Source organism: Schistocerca gregaria, chromosome 7, assembly GCF_023897955.1.
Source record: "Schistocerca gregaria isolate iqSchGreg1 chromosome 7, iqSchGreg1.2, whole genome shotgun sequence".
Classification (NCBI taxonomy): domain Eukaryota; kingdom Metazoa; phylum Arthropoda; class Insecta; order Orthoptera; family Acrididae; genus Schistocerca; species Schistocerca gregaria.
In genome coordinates, this window is record NC_064926.1 from 36,655,776 (window position 1) to 36,679,248 (window position 23,473).

At 43.5% G+C, this 23,473-nt stretch overlaps 1 protein-coding gene across 1 annotated transcript; it reads left to right on the forward strand.

Moving 5' to 3' along the window:
* The first annotated feature begins 7,461 nt into the window (after nucleotides 1-7,461).
* On the forward strand, nucleotides 7,462-20,869 carry LOC126281650 (myogenesis-regulating glycosidase-like). Its single transcript, XM_049980787.1, has 6 exons — nucleotides 7,462-7,502; nucleotides 7,754-7,873; nucleotides 11,149-12,137; nucleotides 15,791-16,225; nucleotides 18,896-19,052; nucleotides 20,550-20,869. The coding sequence occupies exons 1-6, from the start codon at nucleotides 7,487-7,489 to the stop codon at nucleotides 20,747-20,749; spliced, it is 1,917 nt and encodes a 638-aa protein (XP_049836744.1). The 5' UTR covers nucleotides 7,462-7,486; the 3' UTR covers nucleotides 20,750-20,869.
* Nucleotides 20,870-23,473: the final 2,604 nt, after the last annotated feature.

The window sequence follows — 23,473 nt, forward strand, 5'->3', positions numbered from 1 at the left end:
CCACACGAAAAAATGAAACAGCTATTGGAACAAGCACTGAAATTTATTAAACACATTAATGAAAGGATTTTTTATAAACTCCCTGTTCGGGCACCAAATGTAGTGTTATATATAGTGTTGAAGATATAATGATGTTAGGTGTGTAACTTGGCGACAGAATAAGAGAATGACTGAATTATCTTATAGTAACAAGCCACTCTCTTCTTCAAAAACGCTTTTCTTTCCATTGCCAGTCTACATTTTATATCCTCTCTACTTTGACCATCATCAGTTATTTTGCTCCCCAAGTAGCAAAACTCCTTTACTACTTTAAGTGTCTCATTTCCTAATCTAATTCCCTCAGCATCACCCGACTTCATTCGACTACATTCCATTATCCTCGTTTTGCTTTTGTTGATGTTCAACTTATATCCTCGTTTCAAGACGCTATCCGTTCCATTCAACTGATCTTCCAAGTCCTTTGCTGTCTCTGACAGAATTACACAAGTCACTAAATACCTGACATTCTTTGGACGTGGAGTCGCAGATTAATTTATATGAGGTTGGTAGGGCGCAACATTATCATTTCCGCGCGTTTTCATTACCGCGATGCAGTCATACCCGGATCGACACTAAGGGACCAAAAATTGAAAAGGATTGTTTCATAAATGATCGGAAAACGATAATGTTCCTCCTGCCTCAATGCTGCGTTCGGAGCTTCAGCGTGATCGTAATTTCTGGAGATAAACTAACACAAAATGATTAACATTTAAGTAATGAGGAGATGGGGATACTTAAGGATAATTTGTCTAAATAAGCACACTTCATACATAACATGCTACGTACCATTACAGTTACAATAGCTGGTGCGTATTAACAAAAGCTTTGCACATCACAGGCAATACTTGAGATTAATGTCCTCTTGACGGTGCCTGCTCGTAATTAATTGCATAAAAATGCATGTTTTTCTGATTGAGAAGCAATTAGCACATTTATAGACTAAATTGCACAAATTATAAAATACAGATTGCGGAACGCAGCAAGTCCGCGTCCGCCTTTCATGGAATAGAAAAAGTAAAAGGTGAAGCGCTCGAGGCCTCATTTGTCTTGAAACAACAGAATTCTTTTTATATCATTATTCGATACGTGTACATAGAGATTTACAGCCGCCGCGCAGTAGCGGAAAAGATAAAGAATAATAGATTCTGTTGCTGCTATGCGACAACTCATTTCTTTTACATTACAATTGTTTGATAATTTAAGGCCATCAGTCGTTTACTATTGAGCGTATACTAATGTTTGTGAGGCGAAACTTACCAATACTACAGTCTCTCTCAGAGGTATAGTGGCAGAAGAGTTATCGCCTTTTGCTCGCTTCACTTCTGTCCACTTTCAGCTAACCACAGGGTTAATGGCTGAGAGGGCATGCTTGCCGATAACTAGCGAAGCCCACTGATTTCTGGAGGCTTGTTCTATACCATCAGAGGAAGAGCGGCGTGTTTGCAGAAAATTGTGAGAGCACATCATTTATTAAACTGGTTGTTCATAGGCGAGATTTTACAGTCAGTTCATTCACTCGGTATTTGTGCGCCCGGCTTATTGACACTAGAATTTTGAACGGGTGCATGAAGCGCTAGTTGTCCCATGCAACAATAATTCGGATGTCAGTTTATGTATATAGATAGACCTGCAAAATACACAGAAATTTTACTTAGCTGAAGCTGTGGCAAATTTTGCACTATCGTTCCAAAATAAACACTCTCCTCTTTCCATAAGATTGTCATGAAATTGGTTTCAAAATTAAATTCGAGGGCATTACTTGAAAATAGTTCTCGCACCTCTGATACTGGAATACACATACCAGTACTGTTGTTAAGATTTTAGGGTAGGTAACTATCAGAAATAATTGTATGTACTAAAGCAAGAAAAAAAGGTCCAGTAAACATGGGCTGTAAAACGCATTACAAGGAATTATGAACACTTTTTCATCTTGGCTAGTGTGAAACATACCTCTTTTACTATATGATATTTCCGGACACGGGTTCCTATTCTCGTTTTGTCCCTCCAGATATCTCTACAGTCCTTCGAAGTTTGTCAGGGTAATTCTGAAACTCCTTGTACATATTCCTAACCGCTTTTAGCTTTTTCCGTCTTTGATTAGTATTGGGGGGCCATATAGGTTCTATTATTTGCCCCAAAACTCCCTCTGACTGACCTGTAGACTACATTGATCTCTCCCATAGTCGCCGGGCGTGGTGGCCGAGCGGTTCTAGGTGCTTCAGTGTGGAACAGCGTGACCGCTACGGTCGCAGGTTCGAATCCTGCCTCGGGCATGGATGTATGTGATGTCCTTAGGTTAGTTAGGTTAAAGTGGTTCTAAGTTCTCGGGGACTGATGACCTCTGCTGTTAAGTCGCATAGTGCTCAGAACCATTAGAACCATTTTTTTTCCCGCATAGTCATGCATGCTTCTACAGCTGTAGTTCTCTCCTCCAGCTACTCCAGCGTTCATTTTCGGTCTTCTCATTTCGTCAATGTGTGTATTCCCTTTTGTCATTCTGTCACTTAAATTGCGGCCCACACCTCGTCTGTTATCGCAGGGTTTCTCACGGGCCTCGTCCTTATGCCTATTTAATCCCCCGCTGCCTCGCCGTTTGATCTATAAAAGTTACTCGTTCATCTTCTACCATACTGTATTCCCTTGCGTCTGTCAATTGTTGCCTAGAACTTTCTCTGAATCTCTAAATAGTCTCTGCTTCTTTTAACTTATCCAGCTCTCATTTTTTCCGTGGTCGCATTTTGCAGTCTAAAGTGTATGTTCTCTCTTTCTTACCTTTACTCACTGTCCAGTGCATTGGGGACCTCATGTCAGAAGCCTTTTGAAGCAAAGACCGCTGCGAGACGCGCAGGAAGAGTCAGTGCGGTTCTGGAAGGTACCGAAAAGGATATGGAGCCATGCTGACTTGTGTGCCGAGGTCAGCTAACCTAGCTGTCTCGGACGAGGATCCTTGGCGCAAACTACCCAATCGAGGTGGACTTACAGTTTCTCGATTGGTATTAATCCGGTGATTTGGTGGTCAGAGAAATGCGATAAACGCATCGTGGCGCTCTTCGAACCAAACACGTACCCTACTAACTGTGTAACACGTTGCGTTGTCCTGCCAGTAGATGCCATGGTGTCGACGGAAAGCAAATTGCATGTAGGGGTGGACATGGTCCCCACGGATAGATGGGTACTTGTGTCGATCCGTTGTGCATTCCAGAATGGCGAGATCACCCACAGATTGCCACATAAACATTACCCAGACCATAACACTCCCTCCGAGGCCTGAACCTTTTGCTTTCAAACTTTCACACCGTAAACATAGCCAAAGCCTTGCAGACAAACAAAAATTACGCGAAGCGAAATGTACTGTGAGGAGGGCTATGCGAGAGGCATTCAATGAATTCGAAAGTAAAGTTCTATGTACTGACTTGACAGAAAATCCTAAGAAATTTTAGTCTTATGTCAAAGCGGTAGGTGGACCAAAACAAAATATCCAGAAACTCTGTGACCAAAATGGTACTGAAACAGAGGATGACAGACTAAAGGCCGAAATACTAAATGTATTTTTCCAAAGCTGTTTCACAGAGGAGGACTGCACTGTAGTTCCTAGCTTGTCGCACAGATGACAAAATGGTACATATCGCAATAGACGACAGACGGATAGAGAAACAATTAAAATCGCTCACAAGAGGAAAGGCCGCTGGACCTGATGGGATACCAGTTCGATTTTACACAGAGTACGGGAAGGAACTTGGCCCCCTTCTTGCAACGGTGTAGCGTAGGTCTCCAGAAGAGCGTAGAGTTCCAAAGGATTGGAAAAGGGCACAGGTCATTACCGTTTTCAAGAAGGGACGTCTAACATGACACAACTATAGACCTATATCTCTAACGTCGATCAGTTGTAGAATTTTGGAACACGTATTATGTTTGAGTATAATGACGTTTCTGGAGACTAGAAATCTACTCTGTAGGAATCAGCTTGGGTTTCGAAAAAGATGGTCGTGTGAAACCCAGCTTGCGCTATTCGTACACGAGACTCAGAGGACCATAGACCCGGGTTCCCAGGGAGATGCCGTGTTTCTTGACTTCCGCATGGCGTTCGATACAGTTCCCCACAGTCGTTTAATGAACAAAGTAAGAGCATATGGACTATCAGAGCAATTGTGTGATTGGATTAAAGAGTTCCTAGATAACAGAACGCAGCATGTCATTCTCAATGGAGAGAGGTCATCCGAAGTAAAAGTGATTTCAGGTGTGCCACAGAATAGTGTGATAGGACAGTTGCTATTCACAATATACATAAAGGACCTTGTGGATGACATCGGAAGTTCACTGAGGCTTTTGGCGGATGGTGCTGTGGTATGTCGAGAGGCTGTAACAATGGAAAATTGTATTGAAATGCTGGAGGATCTGCAGCGAATTGACGCACGGTGCAGGGAATGGCAATTGAATCTCAATGTAGACAAGTGTAATGTGCTGCAAATACATAGAAAGATAGATCCCTTATCATTTAGCTACAAAATAGCAGGTCAGCAACTGGAAGCAGTTAATTCCATAAATTATCTGGGAGTACGCATTAGGAGTGATTTAAAATGGAATGATCATATAAAATTGATCGTCGGTAAAGCAGATGCCAGGCTGAGATTCATTGGAAGAATCCTAAGGAAATGCAATCCGAAAACAAAAGAAGTAGGTTACAGTACGCTTGTTTGCCCACTGCTTGAATACTGCTCAGCAATGTGGGATCGGTACCAGATAGGGTTGAAAGAAGAGATAGAGAAGATCCAACGGAGGGCAGCGCTCTTCGTTACAGGATCATTTAGTAATCACGAAAGCGTTACGGAGATGATAGATAAACTCCAGTGGAAGACTCTGCAGGAGAGACGCTCAGTAGCTCGGTACGGGCTTTTGTTAAAGTTTCGAGAACATACCTTCACCGAAGAGTCAAGCAGTGTATTGATCCCTCCTACCTATATCTCGCGAAGAGACCATGAGGATAAAATCAGGGAGATCAGAGTCCACACAGAAGCATAGCGACAATCCTTCTTTCCACGATACTGTAATATAAGGGAGAACCGATAGCCACAGACCGTCAGGTGGCTTGCGGAGTATGGATGTAGATGCAGATGTCGATACACACCAATGGAAATCGTGATGGACCATAAGACGTGATTCATCTGGAAAGGCCACCTCTCTCCACTCAGTGGACGTCCAGTTGCGATACTGGCGTGCAAATTCCAGCCTCCGTCGCCAATGTACAGCAATGGGTGTGGCTGCCTGAACCAGGCATCTGCTGAAGAGGCCCGCACGCAGCAGCGCTCGCTGAACGGTAGCTAACGAGACATGGGTGGTAGCCCCTTGGTTCATCCGGGCGGCCATTTGCTAAACTGTTACACATCTATTCGCCCGTCGTTCACCGCTGTCATCTACGATCCATGGGGCATCACAGGTATCACGGCACCGGTTTTGGATAATGGTGTTTTGCCATTCACAGCATGCAGCAGCACGCGAATAGCTATAACAGCCATCGAACCCTATACAAACTTCGGCATTTCGGAAATGTTTTCGACGTTGCCCCGGAAGCCAGCGGCCATCAGTGGCACCGCACTTCATCCCAGGCCCACCGACTGCTAGTGCTGCCACTGCGCCCTGAGACTCACCTCCACTTCCAACATACGCAGTGGTCACATTAATGCGACTGGACCACTTATAACCTGTATGAAACCGGGTGTCTCCAGCTCTCTTCCATTTATAGAGGGTGTTACAACAAGGTACCGCCAAACTTTCAGGAAACATTCCCCACACACAAGTAAAGAAAAGATGTTATGTGGACATGTGTCCGGAAACGCTTAATTTCTGTGTTACAGCTCATTTTAGTTTCGTCAGTATGTACTGTACTTCCTCGATTCACCGCCAGTTGGCCCAATTGAAGGAAGGTAATGTTGACTTCGGTGCTTGTGTTGACATGCGACTCATTGCTCTACATTACTAGCATCAAGCACATCAGTACGTAGCATCAACAAGTTCGTGTTCATCACGAACGTGGTTTTGCAGTCAGTGCAATGTTTACAAATGCGGAGTTGGCAGATGCCCATTTGATGTATGGATTAGCACGCGGCAATAGCCGTGGCGCGGTACGTTTGTATCGAGACAGATTTCCAGAACTAAGGTTTCCCGACAGGAAGAAGTTCGAAGCAATTGATCAAATTGTAAATTTTCGTAATCAACATGTGTGGGCTGACGAGAATCCGCACGCAATTGTGCAATCACGCCATCAACACAGATTTTCTGTGAACGTTTGAGCAGGAATTGTTGGTGATGTCTTGATTGGGCCCCATGTTCTTACACCTACGCTCAATGGAACACTTTATCATGATTTCATACGGGATACTCTACCTGTGCTGCTAGAACATGTGCCTTTACAACTACGACACAACATGTAGTTCATGCACGATGGAGCCCCTGCACATTTCAGTCGAAGTGTTCGTACGCTTCTCAACAACAGATTCGGTGACCGATAGATTGGCAGAGGCGGACCAGTTCCATGGCTTCCACGCTCTCCTGACCTCAGCCCTCTTGACTTTCATTTATGGGGGCATTTTAAAGCTCTTGTCTACGCAACCCCGGTATCAATTGTAGAGACTCTTCGTGCTCTTATTGTGGACGCCTGTGATAGAACACGCCATTCTCCAGGGCTGCATCAACGCATCAGTGATTCCATGCGACGGAGGGTGGATGCATGTATCCTCGCTAACGGAGGACATTTTGAACATTTCCTGTAACAAAGTGTTTGAAGCCACGCTGGTACGTTCTGTTGCTGTGTGTTTTCATTCTATGATTAATGTGATTTGAAGATAAGTAATAAAATGAGTTCTAACATGGAAAGTAAGCTTTTCCGTACATATCTCCACATAACATATTTTCTTTCTTTGTGTGTGAGGAATGTACCTTTTTGTAACATCCTGTACAACCTTCCTTCACGATCGAGAATCCAACTGCTGACAATGATTAAACTGCAAAATTCTACCAGGAGGCTTCCTCTCTATATATTTTATAGAGACAGATCGAGTGTTAACAACATCTATAACGTAGTTTCTTGTATTTATCCTAATCGAAGATATTGTTTTACCAAGAAAGACCGCGGTTACGTGGGAACAAAGGCAGGTGAAACCATGCATACTTCACTTTGAAGCTCTTCGTTAATAATTGATGATGTTAATGTTCGCTAGGTTATTGAAAATGCAGATAAATTACCCAAAGGCAAAAAATAGAAATCACGGAATTCGATTAATCCCTTGTCTTGATGTAGATTTACTTGTGATTGCCTGATAGTAATTGTGATTACTGCGAGCTAAGTAGCTGTTACAGTAATCATTATATATGTGAAAAGATAAGAGCTGCCTATATATGCAGACTCGAGCAAGGGGAATGCACATTAGTTGTACAGCACTGCTCAGCACGTATGGGAATGCATAAAGGTAAGTTGGTTCTCTCTTGAGACTTTGTCGCTTCGTTTTTATTGAAATTATGTTAAATTATGGTGTTCTTTGTCATTTACAAGTTTGTGTTGTCAGACGTAACGTTCTTGTTCTGTACTTAGTTGAGTGGACCACCTGTGTGGTATTTGACTGCCCGCTATTGCTACGATGAGTGGTGTACTGTAGTATGAACTGGCACGTTATGCAGCTGTAGACGTCAACTAACAGTACCGCGTTTTTTTCGTTTGCAGCTTCGTGTGTGACGTCACTGCTGCTGCTGGGGGCGCTGGTGGCCTACGCCGCTGCCACGGCCAGCCTCAGCACCCGCTACGACCAGACCAGCGGCCGCCTCGTCATCTTGCTGACAGAAGGTGAGCCGGCGGGCGGCAGGTCACCCCCCCCCCCCCCCACCACCACCACCACCACCACACCCCCGCTGGTGCTCTCAGTCGACGCCGCCTTTCTGTCATTCCCAAAAATTTTGCACGCATTTGCCAACGACAGTAGGTGGAACTAAATCGCAGAAGGTTTGAAGGAAGGTATGAAGATGAGAATTTCTTGTCCCATCAGCTGTGAATTCATACGAAGGATGGAAGGAAGAAAGAAAGATTAGTGTTTAACGAACCACCGGCTATGAAGTCATTAAAGACATGGAGTAAGCATACTTAGATTGAAGAAGCATAGAATACTACGTCAGAACAGGCCTTGAAGGCTCGATGGTACCAACCGTCCACTGTTTCGTCCTGAGCCCACAGTCGTCACTGGATGTGTATACGGAGGGGCATGTGGTCAGTACACTGCTTTCTCGTTGTCTGTTTTCGCGACCAGAGCCGCTAAGTCCTCAACAAAGTAGCTCCTTAATTGGCCTCACAAGGCCTGAGTCACCGCACCTGCCAAGAGCACTCTGCAGACCTGGGCAGTCACCCGTGCAAGTGGCAGCTAAGCCCGAAAGCGTTTAACTTCGGTCATCTGACGGGTACCGTTGTTACTACAGCGGAAAGGCCGATGTCACATTGAGATAGGATAGGGAAGGAAATTAATTTTGCTATTCTAGTAGGAATCGTCCTGACATTTGCTCTGATGTCTAGAGTTAGGTTTAAGTAGTTATAAGTTCTAGGGGACTGATGACCTCAAATGTTAAGTCCCATAGTGCTCAGAGCCATTTGAGCCATTTTTGAACAACCACCTGCTCAGTTTGACTCATGTCTGAGGGTTTTAGCCGTACTTCAAGTAGCAGTGTACATTTAACTCTGTACGTCCATTACCTATGTGGTGTTGAGAATCGTCTTCTGACACTGGCAACTTGCCGTATTTAATCCTTTACTGTAGGGAACAGTTGTTGTACTAGAGACCAGTCTGGTCGTCTAATATTTTGAGGCAACTGTCCTTACGTGAGAGAAAATTGCAAAACTTATCCTCATGCGAACTACCAGATAACTGACAGGGTACAACAAGGATTTTACTTCCCGCCCTGCATTTCAACGATGTGTCTGCTTGAAAGATATGCGAAAAGGGCATTAGCTAGTTGTCTGCGAAAGTGGGACAAGTATTAATTGTACTTCATAATAGCCAGAGTTCTAGAGCAATCTGTTTTCCATTTCTGGTAACTTCCACGCAGATAGGTTACCACTTCGAAAAACTTACATAAAATAACTGATTTGGGAATGCTACTAAACACTCATCAATTTCACTCTACTGCGGGTTTTACCTTCCGCACAACTGGTGAGAGCGATTTTCTATGTGACGACCTAATCAAAAAAATAAACATTCACTCTTCGTAAAACGCCTCTTTGGAGGCTTTTCACAATAGCATAAATAAAAATTGCCAAATCACAGTGAAACGTAGAACGATGCCCACTTGGTGACAGACGTTAATCCCGAATTTAATGAATTCGTAGAAAATTTCGATCAATTGTAATCCCCTTTTTCAAAAATTTTACCCTACTAAATGCCTCTCTGGGTTAAACAATCCATGATGAAACTATTTATAAGAATGATATGCTACCACTACATCTGTTCCTTATAAACCCGTATGGAGCCCATGACAGAGGATGCTTTTCCTGGTACCACGTGTAAGGAACCCACTGTGGCGTTTACGGCTTCTGTCAAATGTAATGATACTGGATAAGATTAAATATTACACAACATTTCACAATTATGTCACAAAAGTAAATTGATTAATTTGTTTCCACTGATGATGGTTTCTTCTATTAAACTGTTCTTTTCAAACATTTAATTAGATAATAAAATGCCTGAATGACAACATTCTTACCAAGTCGTACTTTCCATGACTCATCTAAATTATTTGACCGTACTAATCACAATGTTCTTAATGAAAGCAGAATGTAATGTTATTATGTATTGAGTGGATAACTGGCTTTATCTTACATAAGAAACAGAAAGGAGAAAGGCGCATTAAGACAGATCGAGCCTAAAAAACAGCTATTTTAGAATTTATCGTGTGAAGATGAGGCGAGCTTTAACCACGGAGGGTGCACACAGCAACACAAATTATAGGTTTTCAGTTTTATCCCAGGATTACGGAGACAGTACAAAATAAGCGCCACGATAGTTTCTATTCCCATGTTGATGACGATCATGAAATTCCTTTCCACCACCAAAATTTGGATTGACTAACCTTATGTGGAACACTACACTATGTGAGCGATTTGATAACTTCAGGGAACCAGAGAGGAATGGTTGAGGCGTTGTGGCATGTGATGTAGCAGTCAGTAGCTAGTTACGAATGAAAGGATTTCAAGTGGCGAAAACGAAACTTTAATATCTTAAACATAATTTTTTTTCATTTCTTACCAGTGAATATGACATCATTGCAGAGTAACCGACTTACATAAAGAACGGAAACTTTTGTGTTGGCAGAAGAGTCAACACCGTGTTATGAGTGGAGGCCGAAATGCACGCGTTTTGGCTCAAGCAGGCTAGCGTGAGGAGGGAACATGACAAGGAATGAGAATTCAGAAAACGGACGTAATTAGTCTGATACTTAACTTTAATCCATTAATGATGAACGTCGCTCTTGACGGTACATGATTCACAATATTATCTGTTCAGAATACATTCTTGAAGTAATTATTGTAACTGAATATGGCGCCTTGCTAGGTCGTAGCAAATGACGTAGCTGAAAGCTATGCTAAACTGTTGTCTCTGCAAATGAGAGCGTAGAAGTCAGTGAACCATCGCTAGCAAAGTCGGCTGTACAATGTACAACTGGGGCGAGTGCTAGGAAGTCTCTCTAGACCTGCCGTGTGGCGGCGCTCGGTCTGCAATCACTGATAGTGGCGACACGCCGGTCCTACGTATACTAACGGACCGCGGCCGATTTAAAGGCTACCACCTAGCAAGTGTGGTGTCTGGCGGTTTCACCAAACAAATAATGTCACTAACACTTAATGAACAAGTGGTTATTACCTCGCAGCTGTCATCTCAAGGCGTTTGTAGTGAAAAAAACCGAGAGGATCGAATGTAAAGTTCGAACTTATTTGGAGGTGACTTTCTCCGATTTCTATTTCTCGGATTTATGGTTAAGTGATAGTGTAAAAAATTTTGTATTTAGGCTACCGCTAGTTCGTTGTAAACTAGTATTTTTAAAGACGACTGCACATCGGTGGCGACGCGCCTGTTCCAGACGGCAAAGAAGAGGAGGTGGGCTACGTCACGGCGCCGAGCGACGGGTCCGCCCCCACGAAGTGTGAGGATGGCCGCTCCGACGAGGACTGCCTGCAGTTCACCGACTCCAGCATGGCCGTCCGCCACCGGACTCTGGACGACCGCTGCCTCAACATCAAGGTGTCTGCCAAGTCTTCCACGAGGTCCATCAGAGGCTGCCTCAACCACCGCGGCGCGCACATCTACGGTGGAATCCAGAAGGCCCAGCAGACGTGGCCCGCAGAGTCCGACGTGTTCGACCACTTCTCCTACGTCCCCAAGAAGGAAGACAAAGTCGGCATCGCCGTCCGCTACTGGCTGTTCTCCGACGGCAGATTCGTCCACGTTCCGCCGTACGTACCGCTTTTCATAGAACAAAATACGAACGACTCGAAGGATGCGCTGTGTTTCATTGCGGAGAACGCCGATCCCTACCCCACACGAAGACAAGGAAACGTTTTGGAGTTCAGTCTGTGCACGTACGATAACGTGAAGCAGGCGCACGAGTACGCTATCGAGAACTTCCTCGGCAAGCCGGAAGCAATCCCGGACGAGCGCATGGCCACGCACCCCGTCTGGTCGACGTGGGCGCGCCACAAGAAGGACATCGACGAAGCGACGGTGAGGCAGATCGCCGCAGACATCATCGCCCACGGCTTCAACGAGAGCCAGCTGCAGGTCGACGACTATTGGGAAAGCTGCTACGGCAGTCTGGCCTTCGACACCGACAAGTTCCCCGACGTGAAGACGATGGTCGGCGACCTCCACAAACTGGGCTACCGCGTCACCCTGTGGGTGCACCCGTTTGTCAACCAGGACTGCGAGCCCTACTACTCGCAGGCACTGGCCAGCGGATACTTCGTCACCAGCTCCAACGGCACGGTCGACACCCAGTGGTGGAGAGGCGTGGGCGGCGTCATCGACTTCACCAACTCCGAGGCAGCAGCCTGGTGGGCGTGCAGAGTCTGGGTGAGTACTTCAGCCTTGGAATTTCCCTTCTCAAGGAAGTCTGCTCTAAAGTATTGTACTGCTGCATTACGTGCATTCTAAATAATGGCGTTTAACTGGCGAAAAATCGCAACAGCCCAAATAGAAAGGCCACAGTATAACTAGGGTAACACGCGGAACAGCTCTTCTGGTTTCCGAGAAAGCTGCAAACTTCCAGAGATATGGCCGGATACAGAAACACCACTATGCATGATAGGTCTCACATTCATCGGATCTTGAGATTGAAGCAGAAGCCGCTTCGCCATACAAACTCGATGACTGCTCTGAAGGGTTCTATGTTGATGAAACAGAGATGTACTATATCGCTCAATTCGTTCTTTGTTACCAAACCGTAATAAAGGATTCTTGATTGTAGAGACTCCTATTTAAAATGAAAGAAAAATAGAGAAACATTTTGATTGACATTTGCTATTTCAGTATATTAATCAGCACACCAAGCTTGCACCAAATTTTCGGCTGTTGTAAAATATCTTGTAGCTTATCCAAGATCATTGTTCCGTTACTCTGAATTTGAGACACATTACGTTAAATCGGTAAAATTATACGGTTTGCGTTGCATTATTGTGATTTACGATAAATCTTAAATAATTCCGAAAGGAGGATCCTAGCATGACAGTTCGCGTTGTTGTTGTTGTGGTCTACAGTCCTGAGACTGGTTTGATGGAGCTCTCCATGCTACTCTGTCCTGTGCAAGGCTCTTCATCTCCCAGTACCCACTGAAACCTACATCCTTCTGAATCTGCGTAGTGTAGTCATCTCTTGGTCTCTCTCTACGATTTTTACCCTCCACGCTGCCCTCCAGTACTAAATTGGTGATCCCTTGATGCCTCAGAACATGTCCTACCAACCAATTCCTTCTTCTGGTCAAGTTGCGCCACAAACGTCTTTTCTCCCCAATCCTATTCAATATTTCCTCATTAGTTATGTGATCTACCCATCTAATCTTCAGTATTCTTCTGTAACACCACATTTCGAAAGCTTCTATTCTCTTCTTGTCCAAACTATTTATCGTCCATGTTTCACTTCCATACATGGCTACACTCCATAAAAATACTTTCAGAAATGTCTTCCTGACACTTAAATCTATACTCGATGTTAACAAATTTCTCTTCTTCAGAAACGCTTTCCTTGACATCGCCAGTCTACATTTTATATCCTCTCTACTTCGACCATCATCAGTTATTTTGCTCCCCAAATAGCAAAACTCCTTTACTACTTTAAGTGTCTCATTTCCTAATCTAATACCCTCAACATCACCCTACTTAATTCGACAACATTCCATTATCCTCGTTTTGCTTTTGTTGATGTTCATCTTATATCCTCCTTTCAAGACACTATCCATTCCGTTCAACTGCTCTTCCAAGTCCCTTGCTGTCTCTGACAGAATTACAATGCCATCGGCGAACCTCAAAGTTTTTATGTCTTCTCCATGGATTTAATACCTACTCCGAACTTTTCTTTTGTTTCCTTCACTGTTTGCTCAATATACAGATTGAATAACATCGGGAAGAGGCTACAACCCTGTCTCACTCCCTTCCCAACCACTGCTTCCCTTTCGTGTCCCTCGACTCTTATAACTGCCATCTGGTTTCTGTTCAAATTGTAAATAATCTTTCGCTTCCTAAATTTTACCCCTGCCACCTTCAGAATTTGAAAGAGAGTATTCCAGTCGACATTGTCAAAAGCTTTCTCTAAGTCTACAAATCCTAGAAACGGATGTTTGCCCTTCCTTAATCTAGCTTCTAAGATAAGTCGTAGGGTCAGTAATGCCTCACGCGTTCCAACATTTCTACGGAATCCAAACTGATCTTCGCAGAGGTCGGCTTCTACTAGTTTTTCCATTCGTCTGTAAAGAATTCGTGTTAGTATTTTGCAGCTGTGGCTTATTAAACTGATAGTTCGGTAATTTTCACATCTGTCAACACCTGCTTTCTTTGGGATTGGAGTTAATATATTCCTCTTGAAGTCTGAGGGTATTTCGCCTGTCTCATACATCTTGGTCACCGGATGGTAGAGTTTTGTCAGGACTGGCTCTCCCAAGGCCGTCAGTAGTTCCAATGGAATGTTGTCTACTCTGGGGGCCTTGTTTCGACTCAGGTCTTTCAGTGCTCTGTCAAACTCTTCACGCAGTATCCTATCTCCCATTTCATCTTCATCTACATCCTCTTCCATTTCCATAATATTGTCCTCAAGTACATCGCCCTTGTATAGACCCTCTATATACTCCTAGCACCTTTCTGCTTTCCCTTCTTTGCTAAGAACTGGGTTTCCATCTGATCTCTTGATGTTCATACAAGCGGTTCTCTTATCTCCAAAGGTCTCTTTAATTTTCCTGTAGGCAGTATCTATCTTACCCCTAGTGAGGTAAGCCTCTACATCCTTACACTTGTCCTCTAGCCAGTTTACGTTTACAGAATTAGACGCACTGTTTCAGGTTAAAACTGTATGACCTGGTGGAATTCGATTGAATCCTCTTTCCTTACCAAATGAGCTTTCCAGGCATGTCCCTGAGCCCCAGTCTGTACGGATCGTTTGTTGGTGCCAGCGCATTACACACGAAACAAGAGTTCAGATTCGAGTTCACAGTTGACGATAATGCTCAGCAAAACGTTAGTGCCACTTGTAAATGACCCGCTGCTATCTGAGAGAGCATACGACATCATTATACAGGAATGAATGATGAGTTTGCGTGAAGATCCTCTTCAGCATGGGTACAAAGACCAATCAAATTCGCAAACCGAGTTGCCTATGAAATTAATGAATACATCCACGTGAAAGATACGTTCGAAGCAGAGTGTAATTAATCGAAAAATTACAATGCCAATACGTTTTCTATGAGTAAGAGCATCCTGTGATCTTACCAGTTCAAGTGTCTTGTGACACCATTTGAATCTGCTTCCACACAACACCGACTGTTAACCACCAGTGTTAAAGCAAAAATTACGCTTTCCAGCTTCTGTCGGAAAAGACGTGATTGACCACAACTTCCAAAGAATTTCGCGAGACGGTAGAACAGCCGTACCATGCACCACACCAAAGACAATCATGCAAGACATACTCTCGACTGACAAATTTGCACATTTTTGGATGTTGTTGCCTGTAGCAACTTACTTTAAGCAATGATATGGGACAAAATAGCTACAACCATTCAAAGATCAGGAGAATCAGCGGAATCTGTGAAGCAAGAGATTCGTATGCGTTTGATGGAAATTTGTGTCCGGCTATGAGTCACTCCTCGATTTCTCTACTGCTAAAAGCATTGTCGCCGCGAGGGATTAGCCGAGCCGCCTTAGGCGCTGCAGTCATGGACTGTGCGGCTGGTCCCGGCGGAGGTTCGAGTCCTCCCTCGGGCATGGGTGTGTGTGTTTGTCCTTAGGATAAGTTAGGTAAAGTAGTGTGTAAGCTTAGGGACTGATTACCTTAGCAGTTAAGTCCCATAAGATTTCACACACATTTGAAAATTTTTGAAAAGCATTGTCTGCGAAGGGCAAGTAACCACATTTCCGACTGAGTATGTAGTTTCGCTATTCTCCCTCTGGATCCGCTCACGCAACATTTAACCGCTACTCGTCGACCAGGGACTGCAGCCTACTGATACTGCCTGTTGTTTGCAGGCACTGCACAAGGCGACCGGCATCGACTCGTTCAAGTTCGACGCCGGAGAGACGAGCTGGCTGCCGCACGAGCCGACGATCGAGCCGCTCGAGCTGAACCCGGTGCGCTTCACCGACGACTACGTGAAGACGGTGTCCCAGTTCGGCGCCCTGATCGAGGTGCGCTCGAGCGTTCGCAGCCAGCAGCAGCCGGTCTTCTTCCGCATGTTCGACAAGCACAGCAGCTGGAGCGCCCAGAACGGCCTGCGCACGCTCATCCCCTCGCTGCTGCACATGAGCGTGGTGGGCCACCCGTTCGTGCTGCCCGACATGATAGGCGGCAACGTCAACAGCGGCCACGGGCCCGACAAGGAGCTCTACATCCGCTGGCTGGAGGCCACCGTCTTCATGCCGGCGCTGCAGATGTCCATCGCGCCGTGGGACTTCGACGAAGAGGTGCGTCCGATCCCAGCGTCCAGTGTGTTCCGCTGTCTCGTTCAGCTGACGCTCTTTCTATTAATTCAATGTCGCTGCCCCTGTAATGACTGGTGATACAGTGGCCGTGTTTGTCTTTTTCTATCAGTGATATCTTTCCACTGTCTTCATTAAAATCCAAATACGACAGCACATGATTATGAACCAAGCATGGACCCGATTAGTAAAAATCAGAATTTAAAATGTCATTTTAGAGCACGTGCAGAGATGAAATGATGTTGCGCCATTGCCTAGTTCACGATATAACCTACAACTCTGGGACAGTGTAAGTCTGTCCACTGGAATGTACGAGTAATGTTGCAGGCTTTCACTCAATTATTGTTTCTAAAGACCCTTCACTGTGTAGATACGGCATAGACAAGACTGTCCATTCAGACATTTATGATACGTTTATTTGAATTCTCACTGGCGAGTCTGAAGAGTCTCGCGTCTGAAAATGTGCTGCTGACATGTCAAAGTGCGTCCAGAATTTGGACGCTAACTTTCTCTTACTGATTGTTTAACGACTTCAGAATTAATTTTTGTTCCAGTTTCCTTCTCTCAATGCTTTCGATAGAGCTCTACTGTCTAATATTCTAGTAAGGATAACAGCCACATGCCACCAGTCCTTTCATTTCGAATGGAAGCTATACCACAATCACCCAACCAACGAATTATTCAATGAATTTCTCCCCTTTCACCCGTCTTCATACGCACGGTATAGCGAATGTTTATGATCTGAAAGGACTAGCGAACCTTTATATTTTTCTGGTATGATTAGGTACAAGAAAATCAATAACCGTAGTATTTGATGTGCCAATTTAGATACTGAAATATTACATCATCCTTGTAGTTGGAACACAGAGTACTTAGACAGTATACAAATTTCATAAATATCTTTAGGTGTATCATGCTTCTCCTCTGGTATTTTCACAGATTTTTGTGCTCGTTACAAGGGGAAACAGGTGCAGGTACGTAACAATTCGAAAAAGGAAATGTATTTGTGGACATCTGCAGCCTCCAGATGTTTAATAAACATGGTCCGTAGTAGGCGGCAATTTCATATTTATTTAATTGTGCGATTGGCTAATTTGATACTGACAAGTAGTCTAAATTGGCCAATCACACAACCGAATAAAGTTACATTACAGCTCACTACGGACTATGTTTACGTTTATTAGACGGTTCCTTGCTTGTCGTTACTCACGACTACCATTAGTCTGTTGTCGCTAGCTGTGGGCAGCGTCTGAGGTTTCATGTATTGACCACTAAAAGCACCAAGACATAGCCAGGATGGCAGGCAGCTCAGTTCCACTGTTCCACTGTATCCAGATCAGGCCCTTCAGAGGCTAACATGAATAAATGAATTTTGCATTCATGTCAAAGCTACTGGAAAGCAGCCAGGACGAGAAGCGTACGTTATTATCAACTGAGAGTGAATGAAAATGTAATCGGCCGGCCGGAGTGACCGAGCGGTTCTAGGCGCTTCAGTCTGAAACCGCGCGAACGCTACGGTCGCAGGTTCGAGTCCTGCCTCGGGCATGGATGTGTGTGATGTGCTTAGATTAGTTAGGTTTAAGCAGTTCTAAGTTCTAGGGGACTCATGACCTCAGATGATAAGTACCATAGTGCTCAGAGCCATTTTGAAAATTTAAACCAAACAACTGGCTGCCTGCAACACTGCCGCTAGCGTTAACTTGATTTACCTGTAACTTCTGGCTTATAGAAAACAACGAAAAAACAGTAACAACAATTTTTGAGTTATGAGTCCCCGATGTTAAGTTGTTTATTTTAGCACCATGTTGCAGTTGTCTATTTAGACTTTTTCGACAGTCAACGTGATGTTTACACTGCACGTTCTCTGTACGTGTCACCACGAGTGTGTCCGCAGCACAGGTAGCGTACAAATGGAAAGCACGTGACTGTACTGCACCTACACCAGCAACTGCCCCTTCTTCCATATTTGCATTTCCAACATCCAATAACTCTCATAATTCGTAGGCAACCAACCATTACTCATGTAGAATGGGCTGAACCTTCTCTGCACATTTTCTCGGAGAAAACTCCTTTCATATTCTTTATTATTCGTCCACTCACAAGACTATGTATGAACAGCTGCTACACTGCAAATTATCAGCTTTCTGTATATCATATGTTGTACCCATAGTTGCGAATCTGCATTAGCTGTAATATAGGACACCACGAGTGTAGGAATAGCTACTAAAGAATCTGTTTTTCGTTAACTAGGAAGGCACAGAGTTCTCATACGTACAAGACACGTCTTCGCATCTGGATACTGACTCACCTACTCTCTCCATCGATATACGTTTTGTCTGAACGCTTGTGGAGTGGAGTAATGGGGCTGCTTTTGATATAGGCACACACATTCTGCAAGTTTAATGATAAAGGACATATTCCTTTTTTATATTTTTCGGACACCATCATAACCTCACTAAAATGCGAAATATTTACGCATAGTAATCTAGAACTGCGAATATTGTTCTGTAGCAGAAAATTTACAGTTTTATGGTTTCATTTTACCTTGTTCTTTGAACACTTGAGTGTATGGAGATATCCTCGACACATCATTGTCCCTGTCTACACTGAGGCATTTCCTTTTGGTTTACTGCCCACTTGTCGCTCCTGCTGCAGACGGTTGAGATCGCCCGCAACATGACGTCGCTGCACGCGCAGTACGCGCCGCGCATCGTGGAGCTGATGAAGCGGACGGTGCAGGACGGCAGCCCCGTCAACCTGCCCGTCTGGTGGCTCGACCCCACCGACGACACGGCGCTCACCGTCGACTCAGGTACGGCCTACGCCTCTCTCCTTCTCATCCACTGGCTCCAACTTCCGGCTCTATTCTGCTATCTTGTTTTCTCTTAATACGGCTTGTTTGCTTTACCTGTCCGCGTAATTTGACTTCTGAATCTAATGCTGCTGTTGACTAGTGGTAGACTCTGCTATTTCTATGTGATAAAAATTGAACGGAAAGAAGATGTGAACATTACTCATTGTAAAACGTCACATAAATAATTTATTATATTGTATTATTGGTAACAAAGGAGATCCCAAATGAAGTATAGAACACAATCAATGTAGAAAATGCACGCATAAAACTGAGTACTCTCCCCCATATTAAACAAACCTATTCTACTTCACACGACCTACATCACTCACCTATTTTACTGTTTCATATTTCATTACTCCAGTTTTACTTTGTAACAAAGAGTTATGGCTCTGTGAACAGGAAGTGAACAGTGACTCACAGTTCACAAAATCTGGTTCTCCTATCTAAGAACAGTTATTTAATAACTATTGCCGACACCATACAGATCCAAACCTATCATTTTATTAAATCCTGAGCAAATTGAACTAGTCAGAAACTTCTGGAAGAGCTACACGTCCTAGTTTGACCGTTACACACGACTTTACTACAGTAACAAGAAGCAGTTTCAGTTTGCATAGCCGTGTTCATAGACTCCTAGATCCTTAAAAGATCTTGCATAATTCTTTAATTAGTTATAGGTTGATGGGTGTTTTCTGGTAGAGCATATGATCGTGTGGACTTGTTTGATTAACTACCTTTTTTTTAGTTCCAGTGGTACTTTTTGTCGGTATATTTCAAGTTTCTACAATCGTATCACCTCCCACTATAAATTTATCATATTTTAATTGTTTGGTGGTAATTTGTAAACCATTCATAATGTATATGTCATCATCACATCATAATTCTTCTCATGCCTAAAAATCTATCAGCTTTAATTTGTCCCATTCTGTTTTGAATCACGCTTAACAAAATTCCAAGATATTTTATTTCAATCATTAGGAGATAACAGGTGATTTAATTATAGTAAATGTATTATTATAATGTCGTCCTATACCTAGACGAAAATACAAAGAGAATGGGTGAATCAGGTTCTCGAGATACAATTAAAATAGTTTTCAATAGCACGTACCGATGTCAAAAAGACCGATTCTGTTTGTGGACACTTCATGTGCCATCATGTCCTCTCAAGAGAGAAATGGGAATACTCATTATCGCCACAGTACTTAAAAACTTAAGCATCTCGAAAAGAGTTGTATTTATAAGTGAAGATAATAAATTGAGGAATGCAGTAATCGTTGAATGCTTCGCCAGTCAGCTATTCTCCGATTAAGGCGTTATTTTGACTCATGAAACACCATCTTCACACATTTTACTTTTGGGCCACTAATCAGCTGTTGTGAGATGCTGACAGATGATCAGTTTGCTTCACATCATCAGACCACTGGTTGTACCTGACTGTGTGCTCTGTGTGTGCAGAGTTCCTTCTGGGCGAAGACATCCTTGTGGCGCCGGTGGTGACCCACAGCACAACTGCACGAGACATCTACCTGCCCAAGGGCAACTGGAGGGACGAGGTGGACCCAGCTCACCCTGTCATAGAAGGCCCCACCTGGCTCCGCAAATACCCTGCGCCGCTCAACACTCTGCCCTACTTCACCAGAGTCAGCTCTTCATAAGGTCGCCGATAGAAGATGCATACTGTGCAGTCGTTCTACAAATTAAATGCAGTGAATTATAAAATGTAAAAAAATATGTTTCAGAATATAAAAAAAGCAATAAAGTCACTCTTATCTCAATCATGTTACTTACCTAGTCACGTCATCTGTTAGTGCAAAGTAGGTGCAGTCGAACCACACTGTATGACAAACTGTTATGCCACAGATGTTAACTCGGCTTTTCTGTGCTACAGCGTTCTCGCCATCCATGATTTGTTATTGTCAAGGAATGTGTTTCGTACAGTGGTATCTACCTAAATTGTAAGCCTCCTACTCTCTTTTTTTAAATTCACATTACGTGGAAGTATGTGTGTAGAAAGTTGCCTTGAATTAAATGGCCTCTTCTGTATAAACTTAAGAGCCATGAAATGATATGACAGCTTTATCTGAATATAATTCCTTGAAGCAGCAGAACAAGAGAAGGAAAAAAGTAGCTTGCTTTGTGCAACGCAATGAAAGTGGACACACATGAACACTTGAATGAACTCCACAAACTTACTAATTGGTGATACGCTTATGGTCTGACATCAATGACATGTAAGTAACAAAGCGTATATAGCCAAGTTATGTGCAGTGAGCATGCTTGACTCAATCTGTTAACCTAACTTTTCTGTTAAGAAGTCTGTAATTTAAAGATGCGAAGCAATTACATCGTATATAGAGTACAAGGTGTACAACTTTGCTTCCGCCGTTTGCCGATAGGTGGCGACAACTGTAAGCAGCGGTCAAAAGAAACAGATCGCTGACGTCAGGCAGTTAACTTGGACCTCGGTCAACATAACCTCATTCAAACATTAGTCGATTTGTGTCTGCATCATAAAGTTGTTCTTGATTCAAAATGTCAGTTTACGAGCCTAATTCTCGTCATTTTCGGGAGGTGTTACTGTATTGTTTCAATATGAAAAAATGGTTCAAATGGCTCTGAGCACTATGGGACTTTACTTCTGAGGTAATCAGTCCCATAGAACTACTTAAACCTAACTGACATAAAGAACATCACACACATCCATGCCCGAGGCAGGATCCGAACATGCGACCGTAGGGGTCGTGCGGTTCCAGGCTGTAGCGCCTATAACCGTTCGGCCATCCCGACCGGCGTGTCAGTGTGAAGAAAACAGCGGCTGAGTCTCATCTAATGCTCTCAGGTACGTATGCTAAGGACGCTATTAGTGAAAGAACATGTTGTGAGTGGTTTCAACACTTCAAGAACGGTGATTTTAACGTCGTAGACCGGCATAGTGGTGGAACAGAGAATGTTTTCGAAGATGCAGAATTGGAGACATTGCTGAGTGAAGACTCCCGTCAGTCTCAAGAAGAATTGGCATGATTAGTGGGAGTGACACAGCAAGCCAATTGAAAACGTCTCAAGGCTATGGGCATGATTCAGAAAGAGGGAACTTTGGTCCCGTGTGAGCTGAAATCAAGAGACATTGAACGGCGTTTGTGTGTCGTGAACAGTTGCTTCAGAGGCAAAAACGGAAGGGATTTTTTGTGTCGCACTGTGACCGGGACGAAAAATGGGTTCATTACGATAAACCTAAACGCAAAAAATCATGGGGATATCCCGGCAATGCTTCCACGTCAACAGCCACAACGAATATTCACGGCTCCAAGTTCATGCTCTGCATCTGGTGGGACCAGCTCGACGTCGTGTACTATGAGGAGTTGAAACCAAGTGAAACAATCACAGGTGCTCTTATCAAACGCAATTAATGCGTTTAAACACAGCATTAAAAGACAAACGGCCGCAATACAGCGAGAGGCACGATAAAGTGATTTTGCAGCACGACAACGCTCGACCCCACGTTGCCAAAGAGGTCAAAACGTATTTGGAAACGTTAAAATGGGAAGTCCTATACCACCCGCCGTATTCTCCAGATATTTCTCCCTCTGAATATCACCTATTTAGATTAATGGCCCACGGCCTGGCTGACCAACACTTCCGACATCATGAGTAAATCACAAACTGGATCGATTCGTGGATCGCTTCAAAAGATGAACAATTCTTGCCAAGCGAGATTTGTACTGTGAATGATACATATGTAACCGATTTGTTTCATTAAAGCCTCAAATGTTGGGGGAAAAAAGGCCGAAGTAAAGTTGTACACATTGTATAAAGTGATGAATAGCCAGCTATTGCTATCAACTTCAACTCCATACTTACTTCTGGCCTATAAAATAGCCAAAGAAGCAGACGAAGTGTACTGCTGACTGCTGTTCTCCAGAATATATGTACTGATTGCACCGATGGCTCAATAAAATAGTACCTTTGCTAAATGCGAAAAACAGTAACATAACATGAAATTACTCTATTCCAATTGCAAAGAGCATTCTCAATTGTAAAGGTACTGGAAACTTAAATCAGTAAGTAGGCATCATTAATAAACCTCAGAATTTTTTATTCAAAAAAATATACTTGCATTTAAAGCAATTATGGCCATAATGATGCATTCAACAATCATTCATGTATCGAACTCCTAATACAATAAATCATGGCAAACAAAAGATTAAAAACAAAACTAATACCATATCTGTGAGAATGTACTGAAAGTGGCTCCGTAATGACTGGGTGTTGTGTGATGTCCTTAGGTTAGTTAGGTTCAAGTAGTTCTAAGTACTAGGGGACTGATGACCATAGATGTTAAGTCCCATAGTGCTCAGAGCCATTTGAACCATTTTTTTGAA